This window comes from Equus asinus, chromosome 2 (genome assembly GCF_041296235.1).
Source record: "Equus asinus isolate D_3611 breed Donkey chromosome 2, EquAss-T2T_v2, whole genome shotgun sequence".
Taxonomy (NCBI): Eukaryota; Metazoa; Chordata; class Mammalia; order Perissodactyla; family Equidae; genus Equus; species Equus asinus.
This window is the reverse complement of record NC_091791.1, coordinates 48,828,524-48,850,361: the sequence shown is the minus strand read 5'-3', so window position 1 is coordinate 48,850,361 and position 21,838 is coordinate 48,828,524. Positions and strand designations below refer to the sequence as shown.

The window sequence follows — 21,838 nt, the reverse complement described above, 5'->3', positions numbered from 1 at the left end:
TACTTCAGTTCTCCACTTAAAACATATTTAAATAATACATAGAAATAAAAACATCAGACAGAAGGGTAGCAGAAGAAAAGCAAGTCTCGCTTCCTGCCCTCCCTTCGCTATTTCCACTTCTTAAGCTCCACCCACTCCACTGTTCAGGTTTCAGCTGCTATGAGGATTACACCTATAACTCTACATATCATTGTACCTCCATAATTTTATTTATATGTAATATCTCCATAAAAGATGAAAATTTTAATCACTTACAGTAACACTACTCCTTCCCCCAATTTTTCTTATACTTTTAGTTCTTCCATTGCTCTATAACTTTAAATAAAACAAATTTTTCTCTTGACCAACCAAATTTAGAAAATATCTCCACTTCCTTCCAAATTATTCGCATATTTTTACTTTTGTAGTTTGTTTCTCTAGGAATTTATCCATTTCATTTAATTTGTTGGCATAAAATTGCTCATATTTCTTTAAAATTCTTTTATTTCTGTTCAGTCGGAAAATGCCCTCTTTAATTTCAGATTCTAGTAATTTAAATCTTTTTTCGCCCCAGGCCAATCTAACTAAAAGATTTTGTTCAGTTCAGTTCAAATAACCAACTTTTGGTTTCATCCACTTCTATTACTGTTCTTTTATCTATCTTGTTAATTTCTATTCTAGTACTTATTTCATTCCATCCTCTTGCTCTGGGCTTAGTTTGCTCTTCTTTTTCCGCTGTCTTAAGATAAAAGGCTAGCAATTTTGTTGACTTGCAATCTTCTTTTATAATGTAGGCAGTGGCAGCTGTACAGACCTCTCCGGCCACTGCTTTAGCTGTATCCCATTGTTTTAGTATGTTGTCTTCACTTTCAATCATCTCAATATATTTTCTTTTTTTGGTACCATTTTGTAATTTACTTTTTCTATTGAGGTAACATTGGTTTATAACATTATATAAATTTCAGGTGTACATCATTATATCTTGATTTCTGTGTAGACTACATCATGTTTACCACCACTCTAATCTCTGTATCTATGTGTTTGTTGTTGCTGTTTTTATCTTCCACTTATGAGTGAATCATAAGGTATTTCACTTTCTCTGACTTATTTTCCTTAGTATAACACCCTCAAGGTCCATCCATGTTGTCACAAATGGCAAGATTTCATCTTTTTTGTGGCTGAGTAGTATTCCACTGTGTATACATACCACATCTTCTTTATCCATTCATGCATTGACGGGCACTTAGGTTGTTTCTAAGGCTTGGCTATTGTGAATAATGCTGCAGTGAACGCAGGGGTCCAAATATCTTTTCAACTTAGTGTTTTTGTGTTCTTTGAATAAATACCCAGAAGTAAAACAGCATACAACAGTTCTATTCTTAGTTTTCAGGAATCCCCACACTGTTTTTCACAGTGGCTGCACTAGTTTACATTCCCACCAGCAGCGTATGAGGGTTGCCTCTTCTCCACATCCTCTCCAACACTTGTTATTTCTTGTCCTATTTATTACAGCCATTCTAATGGGCATGAGGTGCTATCTCATTGTATTTTCTATTTCTCTTTGACATGTTCTTTAGAAATGTGATGTTTAAATTCCACATATTCGTGAATTTCCCAAATTTCCTTGTTACTTTTTCATTGTGATTATTCTGCATGAATTTAATCTTTGTAAATTTTTCGAGGCTTGTTTTATAACCTAACATATGGCCTATCCTGAAATGTTCCATGTGCTCTTAAAAAGAAATCAAGTACGTCTGGCCACACATGGGATAAAGGGAAAAAAGTCCTCGGTCAGCTTGATTCCACGCTTCAAGCAGCATTAGGCCTATCGGCAGAGTTTAAATAAGGAATTCAACACCCAGGGAGACAACATTTCTTTCAGAGGAAACACATTTTACTACATGTGTTAAAAGCAGCCTGAGGTTAGCCAGAAAAAGCCCTCACCAATCTTTTTCTTACATCACAGCATACAAAAAATGCTAATATTCACAAGGTATACTGGAGTAAACAAAGAAGCTACTTACGGAGCTCTGGCTCTTTCAGGCAATAGCCCAACTACACCAACAGGTGAAAGGAATAAATACCCAAGCACACTCCTAACTAGAGTGACCATGTGGCCCAGGTTGCCTGTTGTCCAGGTATAACTATTAACAGTCTCCACTTTTTCAAAAACCTTCCAGCTCGGATAACTATGATTACCCTATCTATAACCCACTCACTACAGGTCACTACCACCAGGTTGGGAAGCTCTGAGCTACAGCACTATCCCACTAAGAGGATCTCAACCCTAGCTGCACATCATTCCACCGAGAGAACCTTTAAAATACACCAGTGCCCCCCCGTCTTGCCCTCCAGATTCTGGCCTAGGTATCTGCATGTTTAAAGCTCTAGGGTTGATTCTGTTGCGCAAGGGTTGAGACACAGCACCTAGTTTAAACAGAGCACATCACGTAGTAGCGTATCACTCTACTTTCCTCACCTTAAGCAAAATACTAACTGGGGAGAAACAAATGAACTCTCTTTAGTCGGTCCATTTGTACTTACCCCTCTCCTGCCCCACCAATCCCAATTTCTCTCCAACCACCTCAAGGGTTAATCTTTGTTACCAGCCCCCACTGCTCAGAACTGGCGAGACTTCCATGCTTCTACTTACATCACCTTACGTGGTTTGCTCATATCGGCACCAATGAGCATGTTGCCCTACCTATCTTCCAAAACCACCTATAAATTGCTGCTTTACTGATGGTGCTATTTCCTGTTTTCTAACGTTGCTATTATTTCTCTACTCATTTTGCATCTTTTTAGTCACTTTAATGAAACTCTGGAAGAGTAAAAGAGACAAGGGCTTTGTCTCACCATTTTTAAACCTTTTTTTCATCGCTTGGTTTTTATAAAGAGCAAAGGCTAGTTCTAATTATTTTGTTCATGTACATTTTCTTCTTCTTACCACTCAGCAGCAAACTGAATCAACGATCAATTTCCATTTTCCATAAAAAATAGATCCCTTCTGAATCCAAGATAACACTGTCAATAATAGTATTGGCTAAGAGTTGTGACATGTCTCACCATCCATTCAAATAGTCATTCAGACTTATTACAACAGATAAGTAGGAGCTTTGCAAATGTAAAAACTGAGGGTGAGGGGATAGCTTTGGAGAAATATCCGGAATTGTTTAAGTCTAAGTAGTATTTGACATTAAACTTACATAAATTCAGATGTTATTAATGTCAAAATTAGAAGAAAACTTCTATACTTTTAACAAATTTCCACTATCCCATCTAGGTCATCTAATAGTCAAGGTATAAATTCCAGCCTGCAAAAACTATTCGCATCTGTAAGTATCTACCATCAGTAAAATTCTTGTTAACCATTAGTTCCACAACTACTGAGGACCTGTTCTGACTGTTGAGTGAGTAAAAAAATCCAAAATTGAGTAAAATGGTCATAATACTTTCAGAATTTCTAAATGATTAATAAACACACTTGGACCTCTCCTCTCATCACTTAACCCTATCCAAGATTTAAAGCACAAAATTTCAGTTAAAAAAAAGTAATTTAAGAACCTTTGCGGGGGTATAACCAAATCAAGTTTTTTAAGGTGAAGGCTGGTAGGTGGCAGCCTATATAGTAAAAGGTCACTGTGTCAAAACTGTACTCCCTTCCTTCTTCCCCTATCTTATACATGATTTGTTGGGAAGGAGGAATGAAACTGGATAAGCTTTAAATTAATACAGGCAAAAAAGAATAAATTCAAATATTTTCTTGCAAGTCACATATGTAATCAGAAACCATTATGTAAGGGTGATTTAAAAGTTAGGGTGATTTAAAAATGTTTAGCTTACTTAAAATTCTTGTTTAGGATCAATTTTAAGTATTTAGCCCCTTAGCCCGGAAATGTACTAGAAAACAGTTGTCTATGAAATATAATCAATGATTTAATGAATTACCAAAAGTACTTTATTTGTGAACAATGTGAGAGACTGATGATACTAGCTTTGTATAGTTTTACTTTCTGTTTGGAAAGTTTTACAAATTCAAAGTAATAAATATGTTCATTTTCTTATGCTTTCCACAGGTTCAATTTAAAAGACTATTACTGCTTTAAAATTTCAAGAAACATAACATAGGTCTGTGCTTACAACATTTTCAAATTTGTCTGTAAGAGTATGGTGCTATGAAGAGAAGAAGGAAGAGTGGCTGTGAGGAGAGGAAAGAAAGGAGAAAAAATTCTTACAATAAATATTGACAAAATTAAGAAAAATAATGGATACTATCATAACCACATAAAAACTTCTTGCTGCTTTAGCACAACCTGGTGGTGATTAATTTTAGGTACAGTAAATGTCAAGAAAAAATAAAATTTTCTAGTTACTTTAAACCCACTTACAGCAATATCATTTTAATTGAGAAATTCAAATATACACATTCAGAGCAACTGTAAAAAAAAATGCCTTGTAAAAAAAATGGCATTTCCAAAAAAAGAGCCAAAAGTCATAGCAAAATTACATGATTACAGTAGGCTGAAATTTGCACGCAATTTCCTTTAGGTAAACATTAGAAAGTAAAATAATCACACAACCCTCTGTCCTGTCATCAAATTATTTCAAAAAATCTAATACTGGTATTCCAATCAACAAAAGTATAAAAGTCTTTTCATGACTAACTGATCAGAACAGCATAAATACTATTTTGTTTCATTCCTTCAGCATCTTTCCTTCTAGCACTCTTCTTTAGCTCCTACAGCAATTACTTCATTGGGTCAACTTAAAATAAGTCTAAAAAGTAAGGCTTTATATGAGTTGCCACTGGTTAATGATACAAGTTCTTATTCTTTATAAAAGAAAATCTGTGTTAAATATTGCTAAACTGGATGGCATTTGTTATCCAGCATACCAGTCTTCAAGATGGACTGAGGTTTATTAAGAAAGGCATGGAATCAGATTATCCTAATATTTAAAGTATTAACAATGACATTCTTTTAGAAACAAATAAAATTTGATATTACCATAAAATGGTTTTGCTCCAGCTCTTTTCTGTTTCACTTGTTTCCCCTATATTAAGTTGTAAATACTTGAGAACTTACTAGACACTCAACTTTCCAAAATATTTGGGAAGATATGACTTGAAGGTGTACAGTATAAAATAGGTAGTGAAATGCTAAAAGAACTCAGAAGATGGTAATTGCAAAGATGTGTTTTATACTACATTTGTCCTGCAGGTTATTTATTTACATAACTCATTTCTCTACCTTACTCATTCTATTCTATAATATTCATTATAAACACTGACTCCCATGTGCTCCCTGGGCTCCTCTGAAGCACAGTACACAGTAAATGATTTGAGTGATGACATTCTCCATTCTCTCAAGGATGGTACATAATCAGTACCATTCTAGATGCCACAGGGAATTACCACTTATTTCTCACCTGGAAACCCAAGACTGTGATAGACTCTAGCACACGTCTTCCCCAAACCCTCTTCCTCAAAATAGTCCAGCCTCAGATCCATGTATTTATTTTACTATCGGCAGACTTTGTCCTGTATTCATAACCACAGGAGAAAGTTGTTTGAAAACACCCAACTTTATATATTTAAATCTTATTCTTCCTCTTAAGTTATATTTTTCTCTTCAGTCCCTACCTTAGCCAAGTTCAGAATATAACAAGTTATTTTTTTTGTGACTTTTTACTTATTTTCTAACCACAGACAAGAAAAACTTTCAGTTTTTCTGGAGATCTGGAATCTACAATTTCTAAATATTTTGCATAATACAAAGTACATATAAATTTTGAACTATCCTATTCCCAGGAACTGATGATGAAAGAGAAATTATTTTGCTCAAAAATGTAGTGTGGGTTTTGAAAACCTTTGCTTGACTCTCCTAAGAGGATAATCAAATGCTAAAAGATGGTAAGGTTTTTGTGAAATGCGCTAAGTGGAAAACTCTTAAGGTTCATTTTACCCAGCCATAGCGAATAATTTAAGAGATCTCATTCCACACTATATGAATCTTTTTTATTACACTGCCACGTAATTTGAAACTAAAGATTGTTTTTCCTTGCTAACACTGTGTAGCAAGTTTGTTTAGCTTCTTTAGTGATTTGACCTCTTTCCTCTTAAGACAAGGGTGACAAAGATTCTAAAATAACAAACTCTAAAACAGTTAAAAAACTATCCCAACACATGAGTATGTTGGAACACTAGTTATGCTACACTGTACTGTAGACCATGGTTGGTGAACTTTTTCTGCAAAGGGTCAGATAGCAAACATTTTCAGCTTTGCAGGCTACACTCTCTGCAGCAATAACTCAACTGTGCCATTGTAGCACAAAAGCAGCCATAAACAATAAGTAAAAGAATGAGTATGGCTGTGTTCCAATAAAACTTTATTTATGCACACAGAATTTCATATTCATTTTCATGTGTCTTAAAATATCCTTTTTTTTTAACCCTTTAAAATCATAGACACAATTCTTAGCTCACAGGCCATGAAAAGCAGGTAGTGGCTGGATTTGGCCCATGGGCCAGAGTTGGCGGTCCCTTACACAGGCTTTTATCTATTATGCAAAATGTTTAAAAATTACAGATTCCAAGTCCAGAGGCTTTGGAGACTTTTGCTTTTTAGATCTCTCATTTTAAAAGAGACAAGTTCTCTACTTTCTGGACAAATATACTCACAGGAGAGAGAGAAAATAATTCAGAATACAAATCCTTACGTGAAAAAAGAAAAGTTGTAAAATGAATGTTTCACCTTACAACATATAATTAGGCAACATTTTAAATTTCTATTCTATGCAATATAAAACAATATGCATAGATTCGGTACATAATTTCTTAGTTTTCACTTTAGGAAAAAAAACAATGAGGAATAGGTTTATAAACCTCTCCATCGCTTTTATAAAAAGTTGCAACTGAAACCGGCAATCCCTTGCATGCACAACCATCCACTGTGAACATATGAGTTATACCTAGGAATTGGAATTTACCTAGATGAGTTCTGAGTGCTCTTTAAAAAATGCACAGTTATATCGTAGAACACTACAGCTTCTACAATTTGGGTACTTTTGAATAGGAAACTCCTGCCTCCATAATATAAGGAAACAAGAACACTCTTTCCATAGTCATCAAGTATAAAAAAACTTAACAGTCTGGTGTGCCTTTATCAAAGGTAAAATAATTCACAGCTACATTTCATGTACTATTTTGATGCTCAGTAGTTCCTAAACACAATATAAATTTCACATGAACTTTCACCTGTCTGGGTTTCCCAAAGCAAGATACTAATACAAAATGTATTGAACTGGCAGAAGTCCATGGGCTAAAGAAAAAGAAATTAAAATATAAAATGTTTACCAACTTTATCCTTTCTAATTTTACAACACCTTCACGTATTGAGACCTAATTGGTTTCTCATGTCTATCCACTGTGAACATAACTCAATCTTCTATTTTAACACTCCTCAGTGCCATCTTTTGCTTGGTGCTTCACTTTGCGACGTATAAGATCATTTCGTCCAACTTCAATCATTTGTTCTTCCCAAGATTTCATTTCATTATAATAACGAATTTTGTCATCATTAGCAAGTTGAATATATACCTGAGAAAAAGTATAATTGTTAAAATGATTTCTTTAGAAGAGTCTTTGCAATTAATTTCTGGACTACTTCTATATATACTCTAGAAATTACCTTACTATTCTACAAGTATAAAGGGGTATTGGAGAAGGAATGTTTTTATGAGATAAAAGGTGATAGAGGTGTAAGAGATAAAGATTTTGTAGGTACTAGTGAAGCTGTTAGAATTTCAGGGCTTGGGATGAGGAAAGCAGTAGATGCAGAGTATGACTGTCATTGGATACAGTGGACACTCTAAGTTATGAGTGCCATCATTTTTTTTGTTGTTTTGTTTTGGTTTTGTGAGGAAGATAGGCCCTGAGCTAACACCCACTGTCAGTCTTCCTCTTTTTGCTTGAGGAAGTTGTCACTGAGCTAACATCTGTGCCAATCTTTCTCTATTTTATGCAGGATGCTGCCACACCATGGCTTGACGAGTGATGCTAGGTCCGAACCTGGGATCTGAATCTGCAAACCCCGGGCCACTGAAGCAGAGCATGCGAATTTAACCACTACACCACCAGGACAGCCCCAACATCGTTTTTGAATACCAATTTTATTTGCAGTCCAAAACTACCAAAAGAAAAAAGCCAAATTGGTTCTTCTAAGAATACGAAAATAATTTAAAAATACTTTAACTGTGTTATAAGTAATACAAGCTTGTTTTCACATGAATCAAGCCTTGCCCTAATATATTCTCTCACAGATATTCTAACTAGATACTTGAGACTAAAACCATTCTACTTACTTGCTTTTGAGAACTAGAGAGATTTTTCCAGTTTTCATTTACAGTCTTCAGTTTTACCTGTAAAACAACATATGTTTAAATACCAGATATAGGGACTTCAGTGACTAAACAAAGATCTTTTTTTTCGTGAGGTAGAGTGGCCCTGAGCTAACATCTGTGCCAATCTTCCTCTATTTTGTATGTGAGAGTTGCCACAACATGGCTTGATGAGCAGCACATGGGTCTGTGCCCGGTATCCAAACCAGCAGACCCCAGGTGGCCAAAGCAGAGCACATGAACTTAACCATTACACCACTGGGCCAGCCCCAAGATCTTTTTATTATTCATTCCAACAAGAATCACAGGCAAAGCCTCATCAATTCTTAACATCTTTTCTTTCTAAATAAAAACTATTAAACTGTTAAAATGTACAAAAATAAATGGAATGAAGATATTTACCTTTTATTATTGAGATATAACTGATATATAACATTATATTAATTTCAAGTGTATAATATGATTCAATATTTGTATATATTGTGAAATGATCACCACAAGTCATTAAAATCCATCACCACACATAGTTACAGAACATTTTCCCTTTTTTTTTTTTGAGCAAGACTAGCCCTGAGCTAACATCTGTATCCATCTTCCTCTAGTTTATATGTAGGACGCCTACCACAGCATGGCTTGCCAAGTAGTGCCATGTCCGCACCCGGGATCCAAACCGGCGAACCCTGGGCCGCCGAAGTGGAACGTGTGAACTTAACCACTGTGCCACCGTGCCAGCCCCCAATTTTTTCTTCTGATGAGAACTTTTAAGATTTATTCTTTTAGCAACTTTCAAATATGCAATACAACATTTGTAACTATAGAAACCATGTTGTACATTACATCCCCAGGACTTACTGACCACCTTCAACCATTTTGCCCACTCCCCACCTCTGGCAACCACCAATCTATTCTCCGTATCTGTGAGTTTGTTTTGATCATCCAGTATCTTTCTGTTTGACTTCTTTCACTTCGCATAATGCTCTCAAGCTCCATGTATGTTGTCACAAATGGCAAAATTTCCTTCCTTTTTTTTTGTGAGAAAGAGTGTTCCTGACCTAACATCTGTGCCAATTTTCCTCTATTTTGTACAGGGGATGCTGCCTCAACATGGCTTGATGAGTGGTATGTAGTTCCGTGCCCAGGATCCATTCCCATGAACCCTGGGCCACCAGAGCAGAGCACATGAACTTAACCACTAGGCCGCCAAGCTGGCCCCTTGATTTCCTTCTTTTTATGGCTGAATATTCCAATGTATATAGATACCACATTTTTTTTTATCAATTCATCCATCGATGGACACTTAGATTGCTTTCACGTCTTGGCTATTGTAAATAATGCTGCAATGAACATGGGAGTGCAGATATCTTTTCAACTTAGTGTTTTTGTTTTCTTTGGATAAATCCAGAAGTAGAATTGCTGGATTATACGGGAGTTCTATTTTTAATTTTTTGAGGAACCTCCATGCTATTTTCCACAATGGGCCACAGCAATTTACATTCCCATCAATAGTGCACAAAAAGTTCCCTTTTCTCCGCATCTTTGCCAACACTTATTTCTTGTCTTTTAGATAACAGCCATTAGCCATTCTAACAAGTATAAGGTGGTATCTCATTGTGGTTGTGATTTGCATTTCCCTGATAATTAGTGATGTTGAGCACCTTTTCATGTACCTGTGAGCCATCTGTAGGTCTTCTTTGGAAAAACGTCTATTCAGATCCTCTTCCCGTTTTTTATTCATATTGTTTTTGTCTATTGAATTGCATGAGTTCTTTGTATATTTTGAGTATTAACTCTTTATCAGATATATGATTTGCAAATATTTTCTCCCATTTGGTAGGCTGCCTTTTCATTTTATTGAGTTTCCTTTGCTGTGCAGATATTTATCTTTTTTGATTCAGAAATATTAATATTCAAATATAACCTACATTCTGTCACAGACTAACTTCAAAGACTAAGAGTTTTTATTTCTTTCCTGTAGCTTAATATTTTCTTCTAAAACTTGTGCCAAAGTGTTTGGATATAGTCATAGGACGAATAAAAGACCAGTCCTTAATTCTTCTTAGCTGAATTTAATAACGTGACTTTGAAAAAGTCATACTACCTCCCTTAAGCGTGGTTCTTCATCAATAAAATTAAAGGGATGGAAGGATCTCACAGATGGAGGAGGGGCAGAGAGGAGTCAGCACACCTCATACAACCTGTGCTGCTGCTCCCAGACAGCAGAGACTGGAGGGAAAAATGAGTGGGCGGAGAATGAGGGACAGAGGTGGAGATGGAGGGTAGACAGGGAGTCTGAGGGAGAGAGGGACACGTTCTGAAAAGTATTTGTTTAAAGCTAAGAGGAGATCATCATTGATTTTAAGAAGCAGAGTGAGAATAATGAACTTCATTGTTCTGATCAGAACTCTGATTAAATTTTATTTTCCTATCAAGAAAAACAGAGATACCAGATAGTATCTGAGACCACATAACCATTATGTTTTGAACATTTTAAACTAACCTTTATAAACACATCTAATATATTCAGGGACAGTTACTCACTGAATAACTGAACTGACTCTTAGCTTTGGAAGAAATTGCTTTAATGCTCTGAATTCTTTCATAACTGATCTTTTTGCTTATATTTAATCCATAAAGTTTCATATTCACTGAGTTCAACAATAATTTATGAAGTTGCATGCATAAATAATCTCATCTTTGACCTAAATAAAATAATTCATTAAAAAAAATTAAAGGGACAGAAAGATGTTTACTTTTGCTCCTTCCTAAAACTGTATTCAACGAGGCCTTCTACCATGTGAGGACACAGTAAGGAGGTGCCAGCTGTGAACCAGGAAGGCCCTCACCATAGGCTACCATGATGGGGGCCTTGATCTTGGACTTCCCAACCTCCATAACTGTTAGCAATAAACAAACATTAAACAGAATTTTTTAAGGCATAAATCCACATGGACAAAGACAACAGGAGAAGGCACCATCAACACAAAATTGTGGAAGCTAAAAAGCAGAGAAATGGTAACTGACTGACCTAACCCAAGAAAGCTAATTCCCAAGCTGGCACTGGGGAAAGCCAAGAAAAGCAAACGGATTTACACTGCAGAATCCCCAAGCAGGTCAAGAACTGGCAGCATCAGATAGGTATAAGATAGAGGTGAATGTCAGGCTAAAAACAGGAAGACTGATTGAAAGTCTGTTTAAAAAGAGTTTTTAAATCCCCACCATGGGTAGATTCAAGGACATTTATCATAGTAAAAGGGTAAAACAGAGTTAGTCTGTGGAGATGAGGTACAGTTGGGGGCAATGGTACCATTCTGAAAACCGGGAGATTAAGCGAAAATGTATGCAGTATCCTGAAAGAAAAGCAAATAGGCTAAGAGAAAACAATACAGAAAAGACAAGAAAATTAGAGGACCAGTTCAGAAGATGCTTAAACAAATAATAAGAGTTCTAGAGAGTCAGGACAAAGAAAAAAGAGAGGGAAGGTGAGAAAAAAGAAACCAAACCACATTCAAAGGACCAACAATCAAAAAGGCTTTATACTTCTCAAAACGCCATACAAGAAGCTACAAGAGAAAGAAGCAATATTTCGTTGTTGTTGTTGTTGAGAAGATTTGCCCTGAGCTAACATCTGTGCCAACCTTCCTTTATTTAGTATGTGGGTCACCACCATGGCATGGCCACCAACAAGTGGTGTAGGTCCACGCCCAGGAAGCAAACCTGTGCCGCTAAAGGGGGAGTGCACTGAACTTAACCATTATGCCACCAGGCTGGCCCCAATATTTTTAAAATTTTGGAAGAACATGATTTCTACCCTACAATTCTATACTCAGTCACACTACCAAACAAATGTAACGATAGAGACATTTTTAGACATGCAAAAACTCAAAAAAACTAATCTCTTGCATACCCTTACTGGCGGAGATGCTATAACGGAATCAGTAAACCAAGAAAGACAACAACAGAAGAAGCAAAAGCACCACAAGGATGATGATGAAGGAGGATCCCAGGATGTCAGCTGTGCACCAGGTACAGAAGGCAACAACCAAACTGGAACAAATCAGAGGCTCCAGACTGAAACTAAGAGAATACCTAATGCACCTAAATGTACTGAAAACTGGTGAATACTGAAGAGTTTTGGGATGAACTGACACGACATAAAAAACTAAGCAAACAAAAAAAATAAGGCAATCAACTTCAGGGAAAGTTGCTAGTTTTCCAAGAAAGAAAAAAACAAACATAGCAACTGGCACAGCTCAGCTATGAACAGGGTTTACATAATCATAACAACATAAATAATTCTGATTTAACCAAAATTATGACTACTATATTGGGAGGTAGGGGGATGGAAATGTGAACAGTGGGATGAGAAAGAGTTAAATGTTCATCTTAAATAGTGAGAACTAATGCCTAAAACATAGGTAATGCTTAAAATTGAAAAAAAAATTAAGAAGTAACAATATAAGTATGCTATTTAGAGATATGGAGGTTGATAAATACCACAAGAATCAGCTAATACAGTAGAATGTATTTGCCTCTGGAGTAAGGAATGTGACAGGGCAGTGAAAACTGGTATCTTTCATAACAAGCCTTATTTTGATTCTTTAAACTATGAGGATGTATAACCATTATTTTTTAAACGAATGAAAATGATATAGTCAAGTTAATTTTAATTTCTAGGGACAGCACCCAGCCATTAAGTTTCCCAGGTGATTCCAAGGTGCAGTCAGAATTGAGAACCACTAACTTAGGAGGATTTTCTTTCTAATAATCTTCTTATACTGATAAGAAAACCAAATCCAAGGTTAGTTAGTGACTGAGCAAATTCCAACTAAAAAATTAAACAGGCTTGCATTTCAGTAATGTAGGGCCACGGAAACTGAATTTAAAACACCAAAGGGAGTAAAGCAGTGGAAGCCAGGGAAGACTATGCTACATGCACACACTATTTAATCATATGTTAAACAGGATTTGTAAAATGAACTACAGATCCAAATAACCCAAAGAGGCTGAGAGGCAAAAACCTTCATCTCAGATTGACAAGAACTAGAGATCTGAACATACACTTTTCTTACCATGTCATATTATAGAAGGAAAAATACAATTGCCAATTTGGAGCTTCTAAGAAATAAACAAAGGAAAGACTAAGTCACATTAGGAATGACAAGCTTTTTTTTCTTTTGACAAATTTGTATGATGACATTCACATATATAATCCATTCCCATGGCTGTAACCAAAATTTTATTAAAGGATATAACATGAAGCAGTAGGTTATACTCAAATCCTAGCACAAAATATTATAGCTCTAGTCTCATTCTTTCCCAGTGATTGCAAAACAGTTAAGAAGTGCTGGATAAGAAAAGTCTCCAGAACTTTAACACCTCTATAAACTTGAAAATTGTATACGTTTTTTAAAATTAAAAAAAGTTGACAACCTACAACATGACTGACAAAACATTAATGTACAATTGAAACTTCACAAGATTGTAACCTATCAATAACTCAATAAAAAAAAAAAGTTCACAGTATATACATTGGCAACTACATACTCAAATTAATTGTGTGGTAAGAAACAAGATTCTTTTATAAAAGAGATACAAAAAGAGGGGCTTATTTATATATAGCACTTGTTTATAGTAACTTAATACTTCTCCTCACCATGTGACATACAGCACCCCTAAAATTTCCCGTCTAAATATTTTAAAAATTAAAATAAACAAAAACTTAAAAAACAAATGCAACTCTGTTTTACCTGTGATGGACCATCCTTAGCTTCCTGGAAGCATTCAGATATAAAAATGTTATAAGCTGAGCGAGGTCTTTTTGGTTTTCCAAGCATTGTTAACTCCTGAGTAATAAAAATAGAAGAGTTAGATACAGTTTTAACCTTTATGAGACTTAATTTTACCTAGAGAAACTTTATTCACTACATTCACTTATTCACTTTATTCACTATGCATTACAGAATGTTCCTTAAAGTGAAAGTTACGATTCTTATATTTAGCATGTGATTATTCCCTCTTGGGGTCAGAATTTTTTGATAACACTAACTTTTGAAAATTATAATAGATTTTATGAGTTATTTCCTTTAAATATTATTTTTGTGTTCTCCACAAACTAAAAAACTGAGCACAAATGTACAAAATCTTTTTTAAAAAGACAAAACAATCTCAGTTTCATCCTTACAGGACACTACCATCTCTTTAGCCAAATCACTACATGCCTCTACCACAACTCATGACCACTGGAGTATCTGTTTAATCATCCATCATTTCACTTCCTTCTCTGCATGTCTCTCAACCTTTAAACCTCAATACATGTGTTACTAGGTATCAAAAAGAGGGGAAGAAAAGACGGAAAAGAATACCCAGTATCCCTTGCTATATAAATTTAGATTCAGAGAATGAGGGATATTGAATTATCCTAACCTATTTAGTTTCTGAATTTGGATAGAGACTAGCACCTATAATTTATAAAATTATGTGGCTTTTAATGGCAATTTGATTATAGTCAGTAACAAACTCAACTTTTATTCATAAGTAAAAGGAGGGCTCCTCTGATTTACATCTAGAGACCACTTCCTTCTTTTGAACCTTTCAGTCATTAAACTACTGTAGACTCCAGACACTCTACAACTTCACTATTTTCCCTTCTTTTTCTTTTCTCTCTTTTTTTTTTTAAGATTCATTTTTCCTTTTTCTCCCCAGAGCCTCCCCGGTACATAGTTTTGTATTTTTAGTTGTAGGTCCTTCTAGTTGTGGCATGTGGGATGCCCCCTCAGCGTGGCTTGATGAGTGGTGCCAGGATTCGAACTGGTGAAACCCTAGGCTGCTGAAGCAGAGCTTGTGAACTTAACCACTCAGCCACAGGGCCAGCCCCGTCCCCTTCTGTTTCTAGAACTACTGCTAGGGATTTCTCTCTTAGGTACTTCATTTTCAACTTCTTGATTCCCACATTTCTCACCTGATCTCTAACTAGTTGGTACTGGGAATCTTTAATGGGAAGAAAAATTCCGACAGGGAGTGAGAATGGAAGTCAGGGAAAAAACTCTCAGGCTTCAGGTTTCCAGTTCTACAGATAAGAAGCTTGGGAGTCACCACTCCATCCTAACAAGAGTATAAAGCTGAAGAGACTGAAAAATCAACAACTCTTCTTAGATTTGTAAGAGAGAAGAGGACACAGGGCAAACTGTTCCCCCAAAATTGGAGAGACACACAGGTGAACATATGGAGCCGGGGCTTACCGGAGCAGCGACTCAGGAGTGGAAAGCAGTGCAGGAACCGGTGCCAGGGTAGGAAAATCCAAACTGTAATTAAGGAATTGCTGGAGGCTCCATGTGGACAACTCTGGGAGTTTAAAAAATCCCAAGGGACCCACTCATACTAGGGCGCTCACAATATTGTGAGATTTACCTCCAGGAGCTCAACCAGATTGCCACAGTAAATGTTGAGAAAAATCTCCTGCTTCCCAAAGCGGGAGAGGAAAAGGAACCATTTTGAAATGTCTGAGCACTCTATTATTCTTAAGAAGCCTGCCCTCAGGGGCAACTGTTAACCAGAGCCTAATCTGCTACAGTATTATCAGAGCCTAACTGACCTGAGTGAAGGGAAATACCCAACTCCACCCATTCTAGACATCCTGTCTCACCTAAGGGGGAAAGAAAAAACTGAGAAACACTTGTGAAGTTCACACACCAAAGCACAGGCTCCCTAAAAGTCCGGGACCTAATCATAGGACTATAGAATGCTTCCCTTGCTCCCACACCTCACCACCACACTACTAAGTGCTATTTACAGCAGTTCCTTTTACCTAGTACATTATCTCTAGCTATTAAGAAAAAATTCCAAGGCACACTTAAACACAAAAAACATAATTTGAAGACAAAGCAAGCATCAGAACCAGACATGGCAGGAATGTGGGATTATCAGACGAGGAATTTAAAACAAATATGATTAACATGCTAAGGGCTCTAGTCACCATGCACGAACAGATGGGCAATGTAAGCAGAGATGGACATCCTAAGAAAGAACCAAAAAGAAATGTGAGAGATCAAAAACCCTATAACAAAAATCAAGAATGCCTTTGATGGGCTTATAGGTAGACTAGATAAGGCTGAGGAAAGAATCTCTGAGCTAGAGGACATATTAATAGAATCCTTGAAAACTCAAAAGCAAAGAGAACAAAGACTTGAAAAAAAAAGAATATCCAAGGACTATGGGACAACTACCATAAGTTTAATGAACACATAATGGGAACACCAGGAGGAGAGAGAAAAGAACAGAAGTGTTTGAAAACGGAAACCCCTTATATCTGCCAATTCCCATTTCTGGTCCTCCACTCTTAGCACTGGCTGGGTGCACTGAGGAGGAAGGGAGAGCAAGCTTTAGTACTCACCTCGCCAAATACTACCCCGTGCAGAGACTTTATTTCTCACTCTTAGTATCTTTTCTGGCTCGCTTTTACTAATTGGATCAGCAGCCTTAGATTACCAACATTGTCTTGAAACTAGGTGAGTCCTCAACCCTAGGGCTAGGAGGGCTTAAGACATCAGGGGCAGGGAAAGATATCTTGGCAACTCACATTAAAGGCTGGAATCTGCTTTTTCAGAGAAATAGCTTTAACTCTGATGACCATTTTCTATAGTGTATGTACTGGACCAGTAAGCTGACCATCTCACACCTAATACTGGTTCTACAAAAAATAGTCTCACTTTCCAACAATGGAATTTACGGGATTAATTCCTTAAGCTGGGAACTATAAAATCTGAACCATGTGGAGTTTTTAATGAGGAAAAGTAGGATTTCCCCCTAAAGGGACTTCTTATTTGATAAGATACAATAGGCACTTTTCCTTGATGTGTTAATGAATTCAGTCTATTCAGCAATATTCAGAATGAAACTCACCATTACCTATATAACCATTCAAATCAGTAGGTTATCCTAGACAAGATCCAGAAGCAAAAGTTCTTGCTATTCTTGATTTGGCTGTCTCATAATTCTGTTCCCACAGCCTTCATGCCAGTCCTAACTACATACCTTAAATTCGGATACATCTGAAAGTAGCAACAAGGGTTTCCAAGATAGACTCGACAGCAAGAGGTCCTAGTGGCAGAAGAGAGCTACCCCATTTTTTCCTAACTGGAGTGCACCTGATGACATTCTACCACACAGACACAATAAAAATAAGAGAAAACTACCAATACTCATAGTTACATAAATTTCAGTTCTTTGCCAAAGGGAAAGAATATTTCAATGATACTCACTCTCTTTTTTATTAATGCTTTCTTTTTTAAACGTTTTTGTGTGATTTCTTTTTCCAAAGATACCATCTGACTTGGAGTTAGCTGTTCTTGAAGTCTGTTTATCTCTTCTTTGTATGCCTGCCAGTCTGCCCTGTAAGCATCTTCATATATCTATAAATAAAAAACCCAAATAAAAAGTCAATAAACTGTTGCTGGCAAATTATACACAGCACATCTGCCAGGGAAAAATAAGTGCATGACTTCGGATAAAGACAGACTAAACCACCAAGTGGAAATGTGCTCTGAGATCACACTTATATGGATTAAAACATGTATTTTTCATATACATGCTAACCAAGGTGAGAGTCTAGCAATTAGCTTTCAATTTCAAATTGCTGCCAATCCCTCATCACCACCCCCACACATCCATATTCTCATCATTTATGTGGATCAGAAGGTATGAAGTTCCTTTGTACATAATGGATGTTTAAAAAAACCTCTGGGTCATCTGGTCCCTTAAAGGCCATGACAATTGCTCTTAACCACAGAATAACTGGTCAGCATTGTTGAAAATCTATATGCTTACTTTTTTCTCTGAATCAGGAAGTTCCCTCCATACCTGGGCGATTTTTTTAATTAGTTCTGAGTTTTTCGCATCTATAAATTAGAATAAAATGAAAAAAGATGTCACAATTTTATGTCTAAGGATTAATTTCTAAAAACTTCCAGGAAAGCATTATCCATTAGCTCTAAAAGTTAAGTTTTATTAGACACTTCTCTACCACACACAACTTAATACAAAGGTTCAGCTTTTCTTTAACCAACCAATTTAAATATAATACTATTTAATACTTTATCCAACATTGTTAAAGTCTGTTATCTAATAATTAAGGAATATATCACATACGATCAAAATGGTCCTCAGAAACTGATTACTAGCTTAAGAAGTAGGGTAATCAATTTATTCAAGTCTTTTACTTCATATTACAATCAAAACATTTTTTTCAAGTCTTTCAGGAATTATTAGTTCATAAAACCTTACAACAAAATATAATCTGGATTCATATAACACCACTTTATATTTCAATTACAGAAATACCATTTGCAAACAAACTATTCTAAAATCAATTCACTATTCCCCATTTTTTCCTTCATCTTAACTGGAATGAGAGGGTGTAAATGATTTAATAAATCACTTGTTAGTTTCAACTCCTACATTTTAGAAGATGTGAGTACTTAAGCATGCCTCTTACACCAACTCTTTATAATGTGAGAATTTTTATTATAGCTCATTTGATTTCCACAAGTGCCCTGTGATTACTGCATGTGAAAGGCCTTTAGAAATCATAAGCAAAGGTTAGCTATTGTTAATTTAGTTATTATCTTTACACTATAACCACAAATGAAGGCCCCACAGCCTTTCTAGGGAGGCAACAAACATCCTACCTGGAAAACTTTCTTCAGGAACCCAAGACAAGAACCAATTTTCAGTGAAAAAGCTCTCGAAATTAACAGTAATTTGCATAGGGCTTTACAGTTTACAGAACACTTCCAGAGAAGTTATTTCTTTGCAACTTCATTAACAATTCCCTGAGGCAGAAGGAGCTAAGCAAGAGATTAAAGGACTCTTCAGTGGTCCTCTAAGGCAATGGCAACTAGACCAAAATTCAAGTTTTCCATCCTCTTCCCCGGGGGCTTTTCACTCTACATGCTGCTATTTCTAAAATACCTTTCATCATTTCCCAATTATATTTAAAGCATTTCTATTTGGTAAAAAATACGTCATACCTCCTATTTCACAGCCTATCAAACCGAATGGTTAGGTTTCTGCAGTCACTGGATGCTTTTGTAGTGCAAATCAAGTTAACTGCTTAGTGGCCTCTTTGTTACATCAGAATAGAGTAGAAGCCCCAAAACTCCTTACCTGGGTTCTGAGCTCTAAATATGGGTAGCTGTTCTTTAGAAAATCGAACGTATGAAGTCATAGGCTTCTTTGGATAACTACCCAAGGCGGACGAAAACCACCTCGGCATATACGCAAAACTACATAGAAATAAGAAGAAAGTAACCAACGTCAAATATTTAAGTGCCAATATTTATATGTATATGAATACAGACTCTCAAATAACATGTCATCAAGATACTATCTAGCATCCGGCACCTCCGACAAGAAAGCTAGTGACATTTAAAATCCTGTGCTAAGCAGAGGGAAGAGCCTCAAAACTGAGTCTCAAAACCCTCACCTCCTAGGAAGGGCAGAGGGGCGGAAAGCACCTACAGTCCAGCTCCCGGGCCCCGCCTCCTCAACACCTAGATGATGGCGGGAGACTTTTGGCGCGACTTCGCAGAGGACACTGAACGTGTGCTCCAAGGCTGGACAGCAGGGAGGAAGGGGGAAGGCGGAGGATGGCCGGAAGCAAGGGGGGGGGTACTCCGGCAGGAAGGCCTGGACTCAAAGCCATCATCCCCTCAGCAAGGTCGAGGTCTGAGTCAGAAGGCCAAGGTGGCCCTGACCTCCTAGAAGGGACAGAAAGTGGGGGAAAGCGTCCACAGCCCGACCCCAGCGCGTCCTGAGCCCCGCCGCCCGGTGAAGCGCAGGCGAGCGGTCCTACCTGAAGGGAGAGCGCAGCCGACTTCCACAGCTCGCGCACAGGTCCGCTCCGGACTTGCTCAGGCCGCTCAGCACGCCCCACACGCCCCGGAGAAGCGCCATTGCACGCGCCGACAAGGCGGTGACCGGGCCACCTCGTAGAGCCCCCTTGCACAACAGAGCAACCCCAACCCAGACAACTTGAACCCGCGTGCGACCCTCCTGATTTTGCTATCATGCCCGCCACTCGCGAGGCACTATGGGAAATCGGATAATACCCGGCTGGTAGATAGGGGGCGGGGCAAGGCAGAATTGGCGCAGGCGTCGTAGTGGCCTCCCCGGTGGGCGGGACTGCGGAGAAGGAGGAGGAGCTCCGGGGCGGGGAAGGGAATCCGCGACCCAGCTCGGCTGCGGAAGGTCCTGGCCCTGCCGGGGGCGCTGCTGAGCCGCGTCTGCCCCCGGCCGCCACCCTCCGCTGTTGGTTCCTCTCTTGGGCCGGGAGGCTGGTGGAGACGCGGCGGCGGCCTCACCCCGACTGGGCACTGGCTGGCGTCCGCTTGTGACGGCCGGAAGGGCCGGTGCGTAACAGACAGTTCACCTCCAGGACACGGGCTAGCGGTGCGGCCCGCGCTGCTCTGAGGTCAGGCAGGCGGGGGCTGCAAGCCTGGCAGAGCCCTCCGTTCAAGCCGGAGCTGGAGCTGAGTCCAAAACTGCTGCCGAGGGCGGAGGGCGGAGGGCGGAGGGCGGAGGGCGGGGGGGGGGGGGGGGGGGGCGTATTTTCAAACCTAAAAACGCAGCTTTCCGGGCATTGCCGCAGAGCCTGATTCACTATGTCTGTGTGGGGCCCATGAATCTGCGTTTTAAGTTCCTCAAGGTTTAAGTTCTAATGCCAGTGGTCATAGGAGCACGTTTAAAGCAATACTGACCGAGACCATCGTCCCATCCACAGCCACTATCGCTGACCCCAGTCTTCAAGGCTGGCATCCAACCCTGCTTAATCCGTGGGGAGGAGTCTTTGGCTAGCTAGTTGTCCGGCGACTCGAGTTCTAGCACCAGCATTAAGGTTAACCCTCTTGATCCGGGAATGTCGCATCCCCTCTCTGGGATTCACTTTCCCACACTGCAGATGAGGATGTTGCACCAGATCAGAGTTTTCCCAACCAAAGCTCTGAGAACGCGTGACAAGTACGCCTTGAGATATTGATTGACGTGCTGTACAACCATTTTCTGTGTAGAAATGGCGTGAAAAAGATTGGGAAGACCCAAACTAAAGATACGTAAGGCCCTTTCAGCTTTTTCACTCCAGTTATTGCAAAGATAGGCACCTCCTGAGACAGCCTTCCTCTGGTGGATAGCTGTGATTGTTAGAAAAGCCTTAGCGGTGTAAAACCTATTGAGATGAGTCCACGGTCTTTCTGTAGCTTGGAAACATTGGCCCTTTGGTGCCACCGAGGACAAAGCCCACTTCCTCTTTTAAGTGGTAAGCAACTATCACCACTTCCCTTTTCATAGACTCTCAGGATTGAAAGGGACCTTCTAGGTGATCTGTTCAAACCTCCCATCTTGTCATGGAAGAAACAGAGTTTCTTTTTTTCCTGAATGCATACTATGTACGAAGCCCCAAACATGGATGAAA

At 38.2% G+C, this 21,838-nt stretch overlaps 1 protein-coding gene across 1 annotated transcript; it reads right to left on the bottom strand.

Moving 5' to 3' along the window:
• Positions 1–3,914: 3,914 nt before the first annotated feature.
• TFAM (transcription factor A, mitochondrial) lies at positions 3,915–20,923 on the bottom strand. Its single transcript, XM_014852963.3, has 7 exons — positions 20,225–20,923; positions 19,537–19,655; positions 18,199–18,269; positions 17,634–17,783; positions 14,124–14,219; positions 8,341–8,397; positions 3,915–7,576 (listed from the first exon to the last, which is right to left on the bottom strand). The coding sequence occupies exons 1-7, from the start codon at positions 20,323–20,325 to the stop codon at positions 7,430–7,432; spliced, it is 741 nt and encodes a 246-aa protein (XP_014708449.1). The 5' UTR covers positions 20,326–20,923; the 3' UTR covers positions 3,915–7,429.
• Between the last annotated feature and the right edge of the window lie 915 nt (positions 20,924–21,838).